The 19,680-nt window shown below is 38.1% G+C and overlaps 2 protein-coding genes across 10 annotated transcripts in view; one reads left to right on the forward strand and one right to left on the reverse strand.

The window, feature by feature from the left end:
- The window catches only part of mslnb (mesothelin b), a 44,645-nt gene extending 27,203 nt beyond the window's left edge, over positions 1-17,442 (forward strand). For 4 of the 9 annotated variants that reach the window (XM_016670305.1, XM_007549702.2, XM_007549701.2 and 1 more), the window contains exons 31-64: positions 2,289-2,310; positions 2,409-2,436; positions 2,520-2,601; positions 2,709-2,855; positions 3,059-3,270; positions 3,352-3,455; positions 4,532-4,650; positions 4,760-4,915; positions 5,039-5,253; positions 5,463-5,548; positions 5,856-5,983; positions 6,068-6,193; positions 6,275-6,465; positions 6,586-6,674; positions 7,299-7,423; positions 7,515-7,642; positions 7,729-7,846; positions 8,542-8,754; positions 8,842-9,012; positions 9,769-9,912; positions 10,020-10,084; positions 10,177-10,306; positions 10,656-10,741; positions 10,824-10,953; positions 12,169-12,359; positions 12,456-12,546; positions 12,648-12,777; positions 12,865-13,055; positions 13,799-13,954; positions 14,041-14,177; positions 15,078-15,211; positions 15,318-15,412; positions 15,510-15,756; positions 16,976-17,442. In XM_016670305.1, coding sequence (XP_016525791.1) covers positions 2,289-2,310; positions 2,409-2,436; positions 2,520-2,601; positions 2,709-2,855; positions 3,059-3,270; positions 3,352-3,455; positions 4,532-4,650; positions 4,760-4,915; positions 5,039-5,253; positions 5,463-5,548; positions 5,856-5,983; positions 6,068-6,193; positions 6,275-6,465; positions 6,586-6,674; positions 7,299-7,423; positions 7,515-7,642; positions 7,729-7,846; positions 8,542-8,754; positions 8,842-9,012; positions 9,769-9,912; positions 10,020-10,084; positions 10,177-10,306; positions 10,656-10,741; positions 10,824-10,953; positions 12,169-12,359; positions 12,456-12,546; positions 12,648-12,777; positions 12,865-13,055; positions 13,799-13,954; positions 14,041-14,177; positions 15,078-15,211; positions 15,318-15,412; positions 15,510-15,756; positions 16,976-17,067 — 4,479 coding nt within the window. In that variant the 3' untranslated portion in view covers positions 17,068-17,442. Of the gene's footprint in view, positions 1-1,713; positions 1,812-2,167; positions 2,191-2,288; positions 2,311-2,408; positions 2,437-2,519; positions 2,602-2,708; positions 2,856-3,058; positions 3,271-3,351; positions 3,456-4,531; positions 4,651-4,759; positions 4,916-5,038; positions 5,254-5,462; positions 5,549-5,855; positions 5,984-6,067; positions 6,194-6,274; positions 6,466-6,585; positions 6,675-7,298; positions 7,424-7,514; positions 7,643-7,728; positions 7,847-8,541; positions 8,755-8,841; positions 9,013-9,768; positions 9,913-10,019; positions 10,085-10,176; positions 10,307-10,655; positions 10,742-10,823; positions 10,954-12,168; positions 12,360-12,455; positions 12,547-12,647; positions 12,778-12,864; positions 13,056-13,798; positions 13,955-14,040; positions 14,178-15,077; positions 15,212-15,317; positions 15,413-15,509; positions 15,757-16,975 lie in introns of all 9 variants that reach the window. The other 5 variants (XM_007549698.2, XM_007549697.2, XM_016670303.1 and 2 more) reach the window with 3 other exon arrangements.
- A 394-nt stretch (positions 17,443-17,836) lies between these two features.
- On the reverse strand, positions 17,837-19,567 carry LOC103136440 (lipopolysaccharide-induced tumor necrosis factor-alpha factor homolog). The gene is made up of 4 exons (XM_016670319.1): positions 19,402-19,567; positions 19,083-19,111; positions 18,857-18,989; positions 17,837-18,161 (listed from the first exon to the last, which is right to left on the reverse strand). Exons 1-4 carry the CDS (start codon positions 19,446-19,448, stop codon positions 18,053-18,055), a joined length of 318 nt encoding a protein of 105 aa, XP_016525805.1. The 5' UTR covers positions 19,449-19,567; the 3' UTR covers positions 17,837-18,052.
- Between the last annotated feature and the right edge of the window lie 113 nt (positions 19,568-19,680).

The following is a 19,680-nucleotide window of genomic DNA, read 5'->3' on the forward strand; positions in this document are numbered from 1 at the left end:
CGGCTGGATGTCGTCAACGTGACTGTCCTCAACGATCCCGCCTTCGTCCAGATGGGGTTCGGCCGCCGCCTTCGTCCGTTCCTTCCAGCTGTTTCCGAGGACTTCCTCTCATGTGTCGCCACCGAATCACTGGTCTGCAGCACCTACCAGTACATGTAAGCATGGATACCTTTGTCCTTTGTAATCACTTTACAAATATATTTGAATCTCTTTTACAATTTGTGATAATAAAATATCTTTTCCATTTTCAGCGTGAAGACATTGAGCGAGCTTCATCCAGTCATGTTGCGTGAAAAACAGTTGTCTGTCTTTACACACTTCATCACAGTTTATCTGACAACAAACAACACTGCAGGTAGGAACCTGCAAACACACTGATCCTTACCATGCATGTTGACATTTTAATAAACTTGTGTAGGTCTGAAATATAACTAAGTAGAGGAGTTTTGAGAAACACTATTAACCCGCTACTTTTATGATTGTCTAGTGTTTCCACGACAACATCCTTTAAATCAATGTCATTAGTTAACTTCAAATTTCAGTTGTTTTTCTTAATTTATTTATCCAAACCCTTTGTCTTTTAGCTCTTTATTTTGTGCTCGTTAATTTTTTCATGACTTTCCATGTCAGACATATAAACACACAAACTTTAGTATGTTATTCCTTATAAAACAGTAAATGCTCAAAGTAATAAACACTTTTCCTCTTTTTTTGGTGCAAAACAAACAAATCTCCATTTTCTTGACCTGTTCCAGGTCCAGGATGTTTGTCCTCCTTCAACAACAGCGCACAGTGGCTGACCGACAACTTCGGTCCATTCTCAGAGTTTGTGATCATCAGTGAGCTGATCCGTCTCAACCGACTCTTCAACCCAGTGAGGCTCAGACTGTCAAAAACAAATCAGTGCTTTTTCAAAGTAAGGCGAAATAACCTTTTTTTTCTTTTCTTTTCTTAATAGTTGGATGTCATACAGCTCCTCACGCCAAATCAGAGAGTGGAGCTGCTGGGTCTGACGCCCCCTGAAAACACAGATGCTGTCATCAACACGCTCTTTGATTACATGACTGAAGCACCAAAGGAAAGGAGATTCACGGAGTTCCTGTCATCTCTCCTCGTATTCACTAAGATGGTTAGAAAAGTCTATTATGATTAAGGTTTTTCGAGGATTTTGTGTTTAAAGTAGTAACTCATTCTTCATTTTCTTCCTTTTTGTCCAACAGGAAAACCTTTCCTGTTCATCCTACAAAACACTGTGAGTCCAGATCAAACCTGCAATATAGAAATATGACCAAGTAGGTTAGGATTAGGGTAAGGAGGACAAAGAGGAATGTCTTTTGAGGTATCATGTGGATGAAACCAAAACTGAAATGTTTGGGTGTAACAATACTATTATTTGGGTAATCAAAGAAAAGCTTTCATGTCGAATGGTGGTAGCAGCATCAAATTAAATGGCATTATTAGAAGAAGATAATGTGAAAATAACATCTAAGAACATCAAATTGAAAGTTAAAGGCAATTCTACCAAAAAACTAAGGACATGTACTAAAACTTATGAATGTATAGAATGATAATAGCATGTTTGTTTTAAAGTCATTTTCTCTCTGATTATTCTGATTATTATTATTGTTTTCTACACATGGATGATTTTGGTGATTCTTGCAGACCACAGAATGAGTTTAGTTTGACCAAATGTAAAATATTTTTGCCGTGCAGATTCGCCAGACTGGACAAGGCCATGATAACTACTTCCCCTGACATAGTGTTAGTCATCACAAATACTAAAGTGGCTTTGTCCAAACAACTACCACTAGGTGAGTTTTACCAAAAAAAAGCTGCATTTTTGAATACAAATACTGTTACTTTAAATCTATTCCCAATATTCTCTTCTTTAATTTTATTTTCTTTATGTAACATTTTCCCAACAAACTGTAACAACAATGATGATTTTAGTTGCATGTAAAGGAAGTTGTGCTGAGATCATTTTCTTGTATTTCAATATAAAATTAAATACAAAGCGATAATACTTAATATGCAACTTTACTGATTGTTGGTTTTTGAAAAGGTAATCAAGAAATAACTTTGTGATTTAAATTTTTGTCAATTAATTTCTTATTTCTTTAATAATTGAGAGTTTGTAAATAATTCATTTTTTGTACTTTTATTACAGACTGCAGCATATACATAGGGCAGGTAAATATAGGTTACTGTGGACATTTATTTTATTTTTTCAAACAAATGTATTTGTTTTTTGAAGATTAATTACCATTTTAATCATTTTTTCTACCTAGTGCAATCCAACAATGACAAATGGTAAGCTTCCTCTCACTGCATAACTACCCTTTATCTACTTTATTTAAAATTATGTATTATTTTTACATTTCTTTAATTTGTTTTGCACGTTTTCACAGAGACAGAGATATGCATGGGAGTCAACAGGTAGGGTTGAGAAAGACTTTTTGATATTTCTCCCTAAACATTTCATGTTAAATAAAGGAAACATGAATCATTTTGTGTTACAGCACAGAGCTTCAGATCCACCTAGACAGATCAACGGTCGGACGGCACTGCAGCTTCTCTGTGGAGGAATTTGCCTGTGCCTCTGTAAGACGTCGCATCATCATCATCATCATCTGTCCTCAAAGTGCAGCTGAGGGAAAATGGTTCCATGTTTGGTTCAACATCTGGTCTGTTGTCATTCTCCTCTCCAGCTGTCAGGTTTAACAGCTGCTGATCTGGCAGCCATGTTGGGTTGTGATAGGGTCTCCAACTCAAGAGGCTCCAAACCTGCCTGGAAGCTGCTGCTGTCCAAAGCCTCCCTGGTCCTGGATCAAGCTCTGGATCTGCTGAGCAACACCGTAAGACTGGCTTTTGGTTTCAACCAAATTGACTATTGCCATCTACAAACATTTCTCACCTGTGATATGACAAAAAGAAAAAAAATATTGGGGCTGAAAATATATGTTAATAAATAGTACAATAAGTACAATTGATGTATGTAAACACACTTCAAGATCTTTTATTTTGCTAAGAATTTATCGCGGATCATTTCTTGTTGCAGACGCTCCGTCCTGACCATCCTTCTGCCTCCATGATCCTGGACTCCATACGAGAACTCCGGCTGGATGTCGTCAACATGGCCGTCCTCAACGATCCCGCCTTCGTCCAGATGTGGTTCGGCCGCCGCCTTCGTCCGTTCCTGCCAGCTGTTTCTGACGACTTCCTCTCATGTGTCGCCACTGAATCACTGGACTGCAGCACCTACCAGTACATGTAAGCATGGATACATTTATTCTTTTATTCCTTTTAGTTATCTTTTACAATTTGTGATAATAAAATCTTTTCCATTTTCAGCGTGAAGACATTGAGCAAACTTCAGCCACACATGTTGCGTGAAAAGCAGATGTCTGTCTTTACACACTTCATCACAGTTTATCTGACAACAAACAACACTGCAGGTAGGAACCTGCAAACACACTGATCCTTACCATGCATGTTGACGTATTGAAGTGAAAGAGTCATTGTAAAGGAAAACCAGGAAACATATGAATAAAGTGACATTAAAGTGACCATAACATTGAACTGAGAAATTGTGGTCTTAGAGAAATTATTAGAATTATTTCTGAAAGGTAGCTCTATTTAGTATTGTCTTGGGACAGAATGTCTATGAAAAGTATTTGTTTTAATATTTTGAGGGACAAAATTATGAAATTGTTTAAAAATGAATATAAGCAGAGTAAAAACAAATAATTAAATAACCCAACACCAAACAGATCTAAAAAAAAAAAACCCATCAAAACGAAGACTAGTTTTTCAGTCCATGTAAATAATTGCACCATGAAAAATAAAAACGCTGTAGTTCTTCTGCTTTTTAGATGGTGTGTAGGAGGGTGGGGAGCTAAATTCATTTTGAAACAGTCAATGAGTAAAAGATTTTAAATCACTATATAGTTCAACCTACTAATGAATTATATAAGCAGGCAGATGCAAGACAAGACAATTTTCTTTGCGGAGCACATTTCCAGCAGTGATGCGACCCAAAGTGATTTACATAAAGTGTTGTTAAGAATTCAAAGTGATTAAGATAATATCAGTTTGTTGCAGAATGGTACAGTTAATGAAATAACCATGTTTGTTTAAGTATTACCGCTATATTTTTTTTTCTTAAGCTTTTGGAAATTAAAATGAATATGAATAACTGCTATATTATACTATAATGACATAGTTATTATTATAGTTGTATTTTTTGTATAATTTCACCTTCAATTAAGGCAGTAGTTTTTTTTGTTTCAAGTAAAGTCAATAAGACCATGATTTTCATGTTTGTGACATCATTTGTTGTCAATTTTGTGAAACTTGTACTTTTGCCCAAGTCAAGTCCCATCAAATCTACCATTCTGCAAGTTGATACTGAAAACTTTTTGAACATCTTTCTTGTCTTACGTGATGAAGTATGAAAGCATATAGAAGTGGTCGGCGTCTCCTCAGAAGGGTAACGATTAGCTTAGCATGTGTGTTTGTTTGTATGGCTCAGATCCATCCTGCAGCTCCAACACAGTCGGCAGCAGTGACTGGCTGCAGAAGAACCTGGGAGGCTTTTCTGTTTTCATTTCCATCCAGGAACTGCTGAAGCTCTACCCCGACTTTTCACCAGTAAGTTCTGTCGCATGGCTTCTTTTCGTGTTATTTCAAGGCTTTTTCATTTCTATCTTTATAGTCAAAACTCGTTACTGTAAACATAAATGCCTTTGTTTGTGTACAGATGGAAGCACTGGCCTCTCTGTCTGTCGGACAGCTGGTGGGCTTATTCACCATACCTGGGTTGGTCACGACTCCTGACGAGGTTGCCATGGTTATGAAATACGTCCCAGACCCAATGTTGGCCGTTTTCTTTGATGAGTTCTCAGTCGCCATTAGGGTACGCAAAACATCTTACCTTAACAGCAAAGTGTTGGCTGGTGTAATTTAATCTGTATTAAAAATGTTTGTTTGTAGATAGTCTATGATTTTCAGTGTTTTTGTTTGTGTTTTTTTCTTGCAGGGAAATGAACACATGATGCCCTCTGCAGTGAGGTCCGCTATGCTGGAGGTTGTGTTCAATCGTGCAAACCTGTCCCATCCCTCAGTGGAGGACTCGGTGGTATCCCAGTGGCTCAATAATCGACTGCCTCCCCTGGTCATAAGCCTGATCCCCTCCCAAGTCAACCCATACTTCCAGATACTGGCGGGAAGGAACTGCAGCATTGGACAGCAGGGGTGAGTGGAAAGGCAACAAGCACTAGCAGTTGTTTTAGTTGATTACATTACATTCAACACCATGGTTGCAACAGGAGAATGTGTAAAAAAAAAAAAAAACGTTCAAGGAAGGGCACTTTCACACATTGGTGCTGTGTTTCAGTAAACATTTTTATTTTGATTCAAATCTTCTCCAAAAATTCTTAGAATTTTTATTTTGTCTGTTTCAGTGTAACGCTTCTCAATTCAACAATCCTAACACTCACTCCGGATTCCCAGAAAGAAATCTACAACCACATCATTCTGGCACTGAAAGGTAAAGAAACTGCTTTTTGAAAGTCAGCTGAGCAGCAAAACTCGAGCATACGTATGTAAAGATCTTTGTTAAATCTTTACAGTAAGCTTGCTTCATATCTGCAAAGTCAGAAGTATTTTGTGGTCCAAGACAGACTGCAAGCCGTTTAGCTGAGCGCTACATTGAGGCTGCTGGGAAATAGACTTAAATAGTCAGAGTGAACAACCTACAGCGTATCATTGAAAATCAATTTATATAATGTTATATTAGAGAAATGTCTCCAAAAACAAAACTTACACATCACCTGAAAATCCTGTTTTTTTGATAGCCCCTCCAGCTCTCCGTTGCTATGGTGGCAGCAGCTTCTACAGCTTCGTCGAGGACTCGTTCTTGGGATTCCAGTTCCCCAACCTGACCACCTTCCTGTCCCTCATGCCTCGTGACCAGAAGCATCTGGTGTGTTGAGATAAAAGCTTTCGGGTATTGGCAGAACTGAGGCCGACCAAATCGACTTCATTTATGTGACTTCTGATCTTCCAGCTGGTGAACTCCATGCCTCCGTCACATCTGGGGAACCTACTGCGTCGGCCAGACGTCGTTGACGACAAAGCGCTGCTCTGTGGTCTCTACAGCAGCTATGTTCAGACACGAGTGTTTTTGGAAACTGTATGTAACACACCTGTTGGAATCTCAAACACAACATCGGGATGATGTGTGCAAACACAACAACCTGTTAATTCACTGCAGGAGTCCCTGCCGGTAGATGTCAGGCGTCCCACCCTGCCCTGCGTTTGGCCCATGGCCCTCAGCAGTACCAGCAGGTCAGAGGTCAATGCTTGGTTTGACCGAAGCCTCCAGAACTACTTGGTCTTCCTCTCAAAGAGTCTGATCAGTCCAGATGTTACACATAACACCTCGTGTCTGGCCTTCCAGAAACTGTATGTTTCCAAGCAGCTTTTTTTTTTTCCCTCTCTTTTTGAAGTTTTTGTTTCTGTGTCCTGATTGAACTTTTTGAAGTTTTTGTTTCTGTGTCCTGATTGAACCTTGTGCCGTTTCAGTGTCTCGGTTCTTGGTCAATACAACTACACTGCGGTGGACTTTGTGCGGGAAGATGTGTTCAGCACCATCAGGAACTACCTCCAATCAGGTGAGTTCGAACGCAGCAACAAAGTAACCTTAAATTCATACTTATTTTGCTTTGTTTTTTAATCATTTCACTTTTCAGTTGTCAGTTTGTAATTCTGATACCTACAAAGGGTGCATGTACAGTAGATATGAGGAATACTGTACAAGGTAATAAGTCTTCTGATAGTACAGCCAGGTCAATATTAATCACCTTATCAATATTAAGTTTTTACATCTATAGTTACACTATAGGTATCACCATGGATACTTGTTAAATGCAGATGGAGAAAGTTCCCTCTGAATACAAGCAAGTCCTCAGAAATGCCTGTTAGTCAAACCCAACCTGTAACTCTTGTAACAACCCTACAGGCAAACTCAATTACCCTGCAAAAATATATTCCATAAGTTTCTCCTGTAAGTACCCTTAATGTTTTTCATAAATACCCCTCTCAGTACCCAAAAAGTATAAATGTTTTTATAAACAGGTGGAACCTTGTAAGTACACACCAGTATCTCAAAAGTACCTCATAAGTATCTTGTGGGTACACACTCTTGGCACCTTGTTAGTACCCTGTCGATGAATTACTCTTCATTTGTCATAAATATAAAACCTTTGAACCTAAACAGTTTTAACCTGTCACCGTAGCAACACCAAGATGTTACGACCCCAACCACCCAGAGCTGAACTCTACGGCTTGGTTTGCTGAGTACATCGGCCCTTTCATGCCGTTCCTCACTCTTGAGATTCTTCAGACCTTCGGATCGGATCAGGTACTGAATCTGGAATTGATCTCTTAAATGACAAATAATAGGAGACACAGATTTTTATTGTCCCTGCTTTTATTGTTCCTGCTCCTTATAGACCCTGCAGGTGTTCACGGTGAACCCCCTGAACATTGCACTCCTCAACCACTCGGTTTTGCCTCAGAACCTCACTGACTACTACACTAAACTGGTCTACCAACAAGACAGTAACTTCCACCCCCTTCTGTGCGTTTATCACCAATTACTAAGATTTTGCAAAGGTGTTTTTTTTTTTTTTTGTCTTTATTGTTATTTTGATATATTCTCTGCAGCCTTCCTATGTTGTGCCGGTGTGTCGCTCCTGCCATGGCATTCACCCAGCTGACTCCAGGAGAAAGTTTGTTTGTGTTGCAGAACCTCACCATTGTCTGCCAAGATCTCGATCCACAGGTAACAGGAACACAGAAGGAAAACAAAAACACAAGAGCCGATGTAAAGAACTTAAAAACATGAACAGTAGCTCCATTTCTGTTACAAAGGTACTCAAAACTTTGTGGATCTTCTGCTTACATTGAAAAAACACAATTTTGCAATTGGGATGTTTCCATTAAATAAGTCTTTTTCGGCAGTAGAAACATCCTGTTGTTGATCACGACTCGTGTGATGCAAAAAAAGGGTCTCCGTCGCTGTTTTGCAAAATACGCAGAAGCCAAAAAACCACTTGGAGCAAAAAAAATTTTTTAGCAAAATTGTTTTTCAAAATTGACATGTTTCTTATTTAGCAAATTTATTTTAGTAATTCCAAAAGGCGCAATTATACGATGAATGGAAAGATAGCTACTGTCCAGCATTTGCTCTTTTCTATTGCAATAGTTTCTGAGAATTTTTGTTTTTCTGAGAAGTAAACGTTGCATAGTGTTTGTCTGTCACCTCAAATGGGGATCCACATTATCCCAATAGCTTAAAAAGTTTCTCTCTAAGGAAACCCAGCAGATTGCATCGCGTCAATTATGAATAATAATATTGTGTACCAAAATAGGAACTAAACCAGAAAAATCTGCTTCACAATACAACTTCCTGTCAAAGAAATGAAAAATAATACTTAAAAAGTTATTTATGTATTTTTTTTACCTTTGCATCTGTAGATTTCTGCTGCTCTGACGAGCAACTTGGGTGATGACATCGACTCCAACGCCATCTCTGCTCTCGGCAATGAGAGCACCAGTATGTCCAAGGGGCAGATCAAGGCCATCCAGCCACAGCAGCTGGTCAATGCTCTGTTCACACTCAGCAACGTGATGGGCTGGAACGGAGGACAGGCAAAGAGCATTATCGAGTCTCTCTTGACCGTGATGCAGGTATAGCTTCTCCCTTCGCCCATTTCATCTTGCTCATGACCAATTTTCATGTTTAACACTCTCCGATTGCTTCCTTTATCCCACCAGATCAATAGCGCTTCGTCACTTTTTACGCTGGGTACTCTCATCATTGGTGTGCCCTCCAGAGTTTTCAGGAAAATCCAGAGCTCTGAGATTTTGGTCGCCTCCAGAAACCCCTCGCTTGTGGGACACATGATGTCCTCTCCAAAGATCGTCCAGCAGATTTTTGTCACCCAGGTATGCCTGCGTGATTTATAGTACAGGTTTTCATTATCGGGGGGGAAAAAAAGTAAAGGGGCAGAATTATGTAAAATCAACTTTTTTTAACTTTGCATCATGTTACATTGTTATTCCGTCATCAATAACATACCTGGAGTGTTGCCTTGATTCTTTCTGAATCTGAATGAATGTTTGAGAAAATCCTTGAATCTCCATGGCAACAATTCAGCTGTGCAAAACGCCTGGGTGTACATAGCTCCGCCTTTGAGGATGAAGCTTCACTTTCCAAGCTTCCAAGTTTCCGCCTCACAGAGCAGCCCTCCCCCACAACTCCCCCAATCAGCTCCTTCAAACTAGCCAGCAGCAATTAGCAAACATCAGGTGGAACTGCATGTCATCTCACCTCATTATAGGAGCTACTTCTCTGCTAAAAGGATTGTTAAAGGGTTAATAGAGGAGCCATGTTGTGATAGCTTCCTGAAAGCAGAGTTTCAGAAAAGAGCAGAAGCTTCTTAAAGAGACAGAGGCCCAATTTCAGTTACAAAGTCAAATTTCTTTTTAAGTAATATTTGAAATAATGCAGCATTTTTATAACAACTGAAATTAACAGAAATACTTGATTGTGCAATGAAATGGCGCTATGTGGCATAATCCTCCCCCCCCTTAAATGAATCTAAAATGGATTTAAACAAAGTTTAAATCCATTTAAACTTTGTAGGTTATTTAGCTAAGTTTGAATAACCTACAACTGGATGCTGACCATTCTTCTGCCAGATTTTATCGGTGAACAGCACCGGAGAGGCAATAATCCAGAACGTTCCGGACGAAATGGCCACTGAGATCCCTCGGGTTTTCCTCCAGAGCTTTACAGCTGGCAGCGTCACAAAACTCAACAAGAAGAAATGGAAACGCCAGCAGGTAGAGGAGATCTTTCTTCGCTAAAAACCTGTAGAGTTTTTTTTTTTTCTCTCATTTGTATGTTACCAGAAGAACAACTACTTGAGTTTACAACTTTGTTTCGTCAGGCTGAGCTGTTCTTTGGCGTAATCGCAATGGAAAGCTCCACGGCTGTCCTGGGAAGTGCGAACAAGTAGGTTTAGACAAACAGTCTGGTGTGAAAACATGTGGTCTTTTCTCTGCGTGTGTTAAGTGATCCCAACATGTATTTGTGTGTTTGTGTAGCCTGTCTTCCTCTGTGCTGCAAGGATTCACATGCACAAGTGTGAGAACAATTCAGAAGGCGCAGGTCAAGAATCTGGTCAAAGCCTGTCGGCGCAAAGGCACAAACAAAGTCAAACTGGTGGAGTCTCAGGTGAGAGTCCGGGAGTGTAATTGCATTGATGGTGTTAAGAGAAAAATCTACTATAGTTCTGCTATTGTACAAGACTATAGCAGAAACTAATGTACAGTTATTAGAAACAGGCATATCAGACCCACAGCCCCAGGGATTTGCCAGTGGGTCAAATTATTTTTCCATAAATGTACATATTTTTTCTAGAACTATAAGAACACAGCAGAACACAGAACTCTACATATCTTTGCAGACGTTGTACCCAGATGTTTAATGCTGTAATTGACTTAGTTGTTTCTGTTTCTGATTAAGCGGTGAAGGGAATATGCAACACGAGTTGGTAACAGGTAAATGCATTTTGTCTCATCAGTTGACCTGCATGTTCAACCTCATCAGGAAAGAATCAGACATCACTAGCTTTGAACTTTTCCCTCCAGATGTGCTGCTGTACTATGAGTAAGTCCTCTTGCAATATCTAATTAGTGTTGGACTCCTGATTAAATGCTGACTTGTTGATGTCCTTCTCCCTGAACACCAGCTACTCTCTGGTGTCCCAGAGCAACTGCAGGCAATACTTTGAACAGCTCAGCGACGCCGACTTCTCGGTGTTCTCCTCAGAACTCAGCTACAAGCGGACCGCTCTGTTTGATAACGCCAGGAGCTGCCTGGTAAGGTCACCCGAAAACTATCGTTGATCACAAGAATCAATGTCTTCATAATTTAATCCTCTGTAATTCTAAAAAAAAAAAAGAAAATAGAGAGATTAAAAAGAAAATCATGTTAAAGGTATTACAAATCACAACTATATTAATTTTAAAAGCCAAAATTGTTTGAAATTATTGTTGATTCTCAACAGGGGCGTGGCCATAGACAGTTGGGGTTGAAAAATGTGATTTTGTCCCCCACCACCACCAAAAGTCAAGTCATGTTTGCCAAAATCATTTTTGGTTTAAAAGAAAAAGAAAGAAAAAACAAAGACTTTGGCCATTGTTTTAGGATGGTGATAATATCGTACATACATAGATTAGCATTATGTCGACACTGCATATCTGCAGATGACAGAAATGCTCCTTTGTTGTTTTACAGCTGGCATAATAGCACATTTTTTGTTCATTGTTTCAAGTTTATTTTTTCAGAAATTTAATATTATATATATCAATTGATATTTAAATCTGAATACATGACATTGTAAGCAAGGTGCTAATTTACATCTCTAGTCTAACTGGCTGGTTGATGTTTAACAAAAAGCAGCCTCAGAGTACTGCACAAAAACATTCATAAAGTAAAAAAGGGGGTAATTATACAATTGCTTGCCATTTGTAGCCTGTAATGGTTCAATAATTTTGACTTTTAAGTTGAATAGAGTTAGCTTAATAGCGCTAAAAACAGAGTTGCACATACTTAGGCTACGCTAAGCTAAACAGGCTAATTGTGTGGCTAGAAAAATTAGCCTGTGTCCATGCCATGGCCTCACAAACAACATTAGCTTCTAGCTTTGCAAACCTAAACAGTATTTTTACAAATGTGTAAAAATTAACTTAACTTTTATTCTGCATTTTTCAATAATTAACAAAATTGCAGCCTCAAACAGTTTGATGTTAAGGTATGCTATGCTAGCTTGAGTAGCAAAGCCTCTTGATAAAATTTACTGGCAGCCAGTCAGAAAGATGAATATGCCAAAGAACATTTCAATACATTATCTTAATTTATATTTTATAATAATGATTAAAAATAGGTTGGATTTGGTGATTAAAAAATTATTAGATTAAATTTATTTATTTTTCCTCATCTTCCCTCAATTTTCTGAGGCCCACCTTAGCACCACCTGTAGGTTTATTTAATGTTCTAATTTTATTGTGCTCATGTCTGACTTTTCATCTCAGGGCATAACAACCACAAACCTGACTAAAGACCAAGTAACAGTTCTGGGAAACATGTGCTGCTACCTGAGTCCCTCTTACATCCTGGACTCTGATGAATCCATCTTGGAGAAACTGAAGACCTGCCCGGATCTGTCTGCCGCTCAGGCGGCCGCAGTGGAGACCCGTCTGATCGGTGGGACCACTAGATATCGGTAAAGATCTGTGTCTTTGGCAGAAATTTGTTGCCTTTTTCGACCTTTAAAAAAAATAACCTTCTTTTTTTGTTTTTGTTTTTTTTTCATAACCAGACTTGCTCCGACATGGACTGAAACAACGCTGAGGAACCTCGATACATTTCCTCTGTATATGTCTTCAGGTTTCTATGACAACTTTGACCAAGTAAGTCACTGCTTCAAAAAAAAAGATATTTTGTATGCAGATGAAAGAACATGAATGATAAAATTTTTTTCTCTTGATTTTCCCGTTTTTCCTGCTTGCAGACCACGAAGCGCTCATTCTTAAAATACTACCTGAAAGTCCTCAAAACTGATGGAGTCAGCAGAGCGAAGATAGGGGCAATGAAAGAAAATATAAGACAATCAATTAGAAGCAGACTTAAGCGACAGGCAGGTCAGTTGATAATCCTTTCATCAGTTTTTTTTTTATGCTTGTTCATCCAGTAATGATTGATTTTCATATTTCTTCCTCTTGTTTCAGTCACTGAATGCACAGTAGGAAACATCACCCAGGTCACCATCAGTGGTGTCACCTTCCCCTTCGACTACAGCGACATCAATCAGTTCAACAGCTGTCTCAGTGCTGCGGTTGTCAGGGACAACCTGGAGATCATCACCCAGAAGGTGGATCAACAGGATTACCTCAAGATTGTTCTCACCAAGCTGCAGGAGGTGAGCACATGGAGCGTGATGATGCATCCACTGGACCAGTTCACTGATGTACTAGGCTAACGTTAGCATGCTTGCTCTTCATTTTGATACGACTTGTTGATAATTTGAATTGCAGCATATTTCAGCGCAGTTCAGGTTAAACTGTGGCAAAAAAAAAAAAAGTTCTATTGCTTTTCTGTATTGCATTATTTTCCACCCTAAGTGGATCCCAAACAAGTATTAAGAAAATAAAAATCCACTGGGTCAATTTGAAACCTATTGACAATCCCATCTGAGGTGAATTTTCCTGTCCATTTCCTACTCACATGGGTCACACTGTAGAAGTTTGGCAGCGATCTTTAATTTGACCAGATTCTCTTTTAGTCTTTTTTGGTGGGGGAAAAGGAATTCGGTTAGTGGTTGTTTAGATTACATTTTGTTTACTTTCTGATTTGTGTCTAATTTCATAACTCATCTGTTGCTCATCTATGTCTCTATACAGTGCTGAGCGTGTCATTAATATTCCCTTAACCATTTGTGCTGTTCAGAAATAAATGTTTACCATTTTTATTTTGCTCACTATGATGGAAACGGACGTACCGTGGAAACAAAACTTGAGGATTTTCATTTTAACTTTTAATAAGAGCACAATAAAAGCCATTAAGTTATATTGCTTATTCAGAGACAAAGATAAACCCATCCTCAGTCTGTGTCTTAATTTGGATGTTTCTCCTTTAATTCTTTGTAAAACTTTCTGTATCTAGGCGTACAGCACCACCGTCCCTGAAGACCAGGTCCAGATCTTGGGCCCGGCGTCGCGCATTGCCTCGATAGATCAGATCAATACATGGAACATCACTGAGGTGGACACGCTCGCATCTCTGATGGACACAACATACGGAGCGTGGGATCCAAGCTTGGTGGGCAAACGGTTAAATAATATGTGCTCGTATTTGCCGTCGGTACGCCTGTTTGTTCACATCAGTGCTCATTTCTGCTGCTTCAGGCTAAAGCTATCATCTCTAAGTATCTGAGCGTGGAAGGCAACAAACTTGAGAGCGCCGAGCTTAATGCTATCGGAGGACCAAACCTGTGCTCTGTGGATGCTGCAGTTCTTAGCAACATCTCTCAACTTAGCTTGAAGTAAGTACTCTTTGTTTTGGGTTTGTTCTACTCTTAATCTCACTGGATTATCAGGGTTAGGTTGAGGTTAAACTGAGGATTGACTTTTCTCAGGTCACAGAACCATAACCACATCTTATAAAATAAACTTCATCACAAAACTCTACTTAGTGATATGAGTATAATTAAAATGTAGCATAAATGTATTTTGTATTGATTTTAATAATCAGATGGTGTAATATTGCAGCTGGTTAACATGGAAACTATTTTTATTTTATTTTTGAATTTTTTTAAGCATCCGTTTTGTTTTGTTCTTATTTTGCCATTGTTGATAGAAAGAAAAAAACCCTCAAATTTTGTGATTAATCTTAGAAATTCTCCAGAAAAAACTTTTAAAAGTCAGAACATTTACAAAAGTAAAAAGATTTTCAACTTTTGAAATTCAGAAATTACCCTGTTTCTTTGTTGTTGTTTTTTTTTTTTTTTTTTGTAGAAAATGTCTGAGATTAACCTCAAAATTTCAGAGTGTTTGGCAGACGTATAATCCTCCCTTTTTCTGTCTACTATGCCCTTAATATGCCATCGTAGTTTGCTCATTATTTTCTAAATGTGATGTGATTGTTGTGAAACAGCTTGGTCAGCTGATACTGTTGTAAATGTGTTGCATGAATAAACTTTGACTTGAGTAAATTTACTGGATCTATTCTTGTTCTGATAAATAGTTCCTACCAAAACGTGATATTGAAGTTCTCTTCCGCTTGCTGTCTGTTCTAGTGAACAAAAAGCATTTTAAAAACATTTACCAAAATATTGTCACCCTGATTAATTTCATTTTTGGACTTGTTTAAGTCTGATTTATTGAAAATCTAATATTTCACTGATACATTTCAAACATATGTTTTGCACTTTTTGCTGTCTCAGAGATGCCGACGCTTTGGATGTGTCCAATTGCACCAGAGACAAACTCAAAGTGCTCTTCAGCATCGCCCTTCAAGCGTTTCAGCCTACCTCCAGATCAAACGTTCCATTGTACCAGCTCATACAGCCATACCTGGGTGAACAGACACACACGCACACACACACACAAACCTGCAGCATTAAATAGAAAACGTCTCTTAAAGATTGAGCTAAACGTAAGCACCATTTTTTTTTGTCCTGTAGGAGGCGCACCTTATAATTTTGTTCAAAGTTTGGTAGCCTCCGACGTCAATATGGACCTGCAGACATTTATTAACCTGGACGAGAGTGTGATACAGGTCAGTGTCATCCCGGGTTTTTTTATTTCTTCTGGTAATGGTGTAAGTTCCTTTTCATGTCCCAAGTATGAAATTTGACCTGCTTTTCTCTCCATAGAGTCTGCGTGTTAGCGAAGTTAAAGGTCTTCTTGGCAACAACCTGGCTGATTTAAGGAGCTTTGAAAATACCCCAGTAGTAAGAAGCTGGATCTCAACCAGGCTACAATCAGAACTTGAAACACTGGATATTGGGCTTACAGGAGGCAGAGCAAGCAGCTCCGCCTCTCCCAACTTGACTTCTAACGTAACCACCCCTGCTGCAAACCCAACTACAACACCCTCAACAACTGTCAAAACTACCAAAGGTGAGTCTTATTCAAGGACGTTCTCAGTGGAAACAATATTCAGAATAAATGATTTCATCAACAGAAAACTGTGTCGTTGGCATTGATGGAAGGATGTTGCAACAAACTTAACAGTAGCTGCGTTTCCATTACAGACGAGCACAAAGCTTTGCCAATATTCCACTAATGTAAAAAACAAACAAACAGTGGAATATTGCAATTGCGGTGTTTCCAGTAAGTGAGAAACACAATTAAAATCACAAGTGTACACTCCAGTGGGATGGAAACCAACAGTAGCTATAACTACTCCTTAGCTGTACTGGATTCTCCGGAGATTGTCACACACTATCCACAGCTTCATTAAACATATAATTGCACAAATTCAAATTATGAAAATAAATTTACTGAATGGACCCATAGCAATAAAAAAAAGACACTTTTTTGATCAAGCTCTTTGTGCTAGGATGAGGTGGTTTTTCGTCTGTATGAATTTTTTTTCCACATCATACGAGTCGTGATCAACAACCAGATGTTACTACTGGTGGAAAAGACGAAGAAGATGGCAGGAAGTGGTGGAAGGATGATGGTGTGGCGTTTTTTTTTTTTTTTTTAAGGAATCAACATATTCACAAGTGATTTTAACTGCGTTTCTTGTCAAACAGAAACACTGCAATTGCAAAATTGTTTATTCGGCATTAGCAGAATATCAACAAAGTTGTGTGCACATTGGTCGAGATAAAAAATAGTGACTAATCTTTAACATTTTTATTCATATTAAATAGTGAAACACAATATTGCATGTCATTAAACACAAACTTTGCCACAAAGTTTGAATAAAAAAAAAACTATTTTTGGCAACCGATATTTGAAATAAAAAGCAAAAGCAGACTTTACTTGCAAATCTCTAATATGCTATAAGCATTCCATTACTTTTTTTTCTTTTAATTATGCTTTGAATCTTTTTGAGTGATAAAAGATTTGACAAGCTGCCCCGATGTTTATTGAAAAGAATAAAGTGGTTCCCAAATGTTCAGGTTGACCTTTTGAGCTCCAAAACTGGCTCAGCATTTCACCAAACGACATAGCAGACGATTTTGTTTGTTTTAGCAAACGGTTCCCAGGAGACGCATTTTATATGGGATATTTTCTGGTTAAAATGAGGTTATTAGAATTTTTTATGTGTAACCATTAGAGGGAAATTTTAACTGTTCTGAGAGTCTAAAACCTGTTTCTGTTTTAGGTTCCGGGGCCCAGATCCATGGAGACGTTGCCGGCCTCACCTTCTTTGTTTTCCTCGCGCTCCTCGTCTCGTCCAATCAGATTGGGATCTGAAGAAACGCACGGCTGATTATCAAACACGCACTGTAGGCTAAAATCAGTGCTTGGATTAATGGGTGAAATCATTTTTAGATTTATGTGTAATCGAAAACAAATACTGTGACGATTACGTTGTTTATAATGAACAAATATATTTCCTGAACAAAAATGGGTGCAAATATTGTGCTTGTGATTACTTAATTCTTTGCTATAAAACCTTTTATGTCTTTTCTATAATACCAGATGTACTTCTTATACTACAATTTGCTGTAGGTATTTGTGAAGGGGGAGATATTCTGTATTTTTATCCTCCATATTTTACTTCTGATACCTCATATGAAGGATGTTTCTGTTAACACTTATTGAAATAAAATGCTTTTCTTGAGTAAACTCTCCACTTTATTCATCATGATGCTTCGTCTTTGCATTTGATATAGCTAGCATTTTTATAACTGAAGTTAACATTTACTTGATCGTGCTATAAAAGGACACTATATTCCTGGAAAATATGTAACACTGCCACTTTAAAAAAATCTAATCAAATGAGTTAGAAAGAAGAAAGAAGACGACCATCTGTTTGTGGCAAATGGAGATCCAAAGAAATATCAAAACTGGAATAAAAGAATGTTGAGCATAAATATGGCTGAGCAACAGCCATCTACCTCCATTTCTAATGATTTACTTAAAAAACATCAAGGTGACTAAACCAGATCCCACTGTCCTCAACGACACACAACTCAAAGGTTCATTCTGTGATTGATAATAAATGAATGAATGCAGAAAACCATTCATTGGCCCGGTTTACTTGCGGTCAAAAGAGTGAACATTTGTAGCTATCACATTGTTTAACTGTTGCTCAGATAAGAATATAAAAAGGACAAGCATTTAACACCATCTAAAATTCTCTGTTGATTAGAAAGAAAAAAAGTTGTTACAAATTAGTTTCATATAGGATTAGATGACGCATCAATGAGCCACCAGTGTAGAGCTGCGGCGGCGGCTATAAGCGTCTGTAAACTCCCAGGACGGTCTTGCAGATGGGACAGGTGTGCTTGGCATCTTTCAGTCTGTCCACGCAGAACGGGATGAGGCAGCATCCAAACACAAACCTGGAGGAGAAAGTGGACGCATTCAGAACCTCCTACTCAGAAAATTCACAATCACCACCTGACACAGTAATTTAAACCCACTGATTTTATATCCAGGCCCAGAAACTTTTAATCATTTTATTTGTAACGATGTGTAAACCTGTGAATCCTCTGGAGCTGCAGACATGACATTCAAATTAGCATTGATTATTAAATTCTAAAACAAATATGAAATATCCTACAAAATAACAACTAGGTATCAACATATGAATCTCTGAAGGGAAATGTGCTCCTGTGGATTTTTCAATGTGTTGCTTGTATAGAAAAATAACTTTAAAAAATCTTAATAGCTCCCCATGGACTGAGGATGTATGTATGGAAACACTTATTATTATTATTATTATTATTATTATTATTATTATTATTATTTTAGATCATTTTATTTAGAATTTTGTACAGAATAATACAAATACAGAACAAACAAAAAACAACTCAACAATACTTAAAACAAAGACTGTTTATAAACCCAATCCCACAGGGTGAAAAACGGACCTATCTCTTAATTCCACGAAACTACAACTAAATAATTAATAATAATATTAAAGTTCCTTAAACAATCATTATGCCCAAGTTGTGTCTCTGTCAGCAATTTTATACTTTAAGCCCCACCTCCAAAAAAATATGCACAACCTAAACAACAGTAGAGTTCCCCTTACCCACAGAGGAAAAGTCCTCCACAGAAAAGGTAGGTGAGTAATCCAGAGGAATATTTCACCTCAGAGACGACAGTCTGATGGCACTTCGTGCACATAATCTGAGCTGGATTCTCTCCTAAAGGGCCGACAGTCGCTGCATAGAAAAAGCCATTTTAAGAACATGTTGGTGTGAATAAGAAAACAATGAAACATCTTTTAGAATCTCTCAGAAGATGAACTTACTCACCAACAGCCACTTCTGGGTTTGACATGTTCCTGTATAGTGTGAACACTATAAGCTACACCAAACGGTAAATATTGAAAAGTAATACAAAAACAAGATTTAACAAATGTCATAAAACTGTGAATAAAGAGAGAAACCATATCTCTGTATAAAGCATACTTTAAAATGAAATCAGTCTCATAAACAGTGGCATTTGTTGAATCGCTGTCAGTGTTCATGTGTTCATATCCAAAGTTGTTTTTGCAAATAAACGGAACCCTGAAATCTAAGTGATGGGGACACATTACAATATTATAAAATATTAATCTGATCTACTACTTACAGTCTGTGTCGGATGACTTTTGGCTTGAGAGTGGCCAGTTTTCCCATAGAGATGACATTCTGCAGTGCCGTGCCTCCTCTCTATTAGAATCACAAGACGCTCAGGAGGAGCATGTTAAAAATTAAACTTTTTTTACATGTTTTCGTCACTAATCTCCATCCAAATGTTGAGTGTTGTTTGTATGTCAGCATGGATTTTTTTTAATTATTCCCAGATAGCACATGATGTTAAATCAACGTTGAAAAATAGTTAGAATCGTTGATTTTTGGTTGAAATCGA

This window comes from Poecilia formosa, unplaced genomic scaffold, assembly GCF_000485575.1.
Source record: "Poecilia formosa unplaced genomic scaffold, Poecilia_formosa-5.1.2 Scaffold32, whole genome shotgun sequence".
NCBI lineage: Eukaryota > Metazoa > Chordata > Actinopteri > Cyprinodontiformes > Poeciliidae > Poecilia > Poecilia formosa.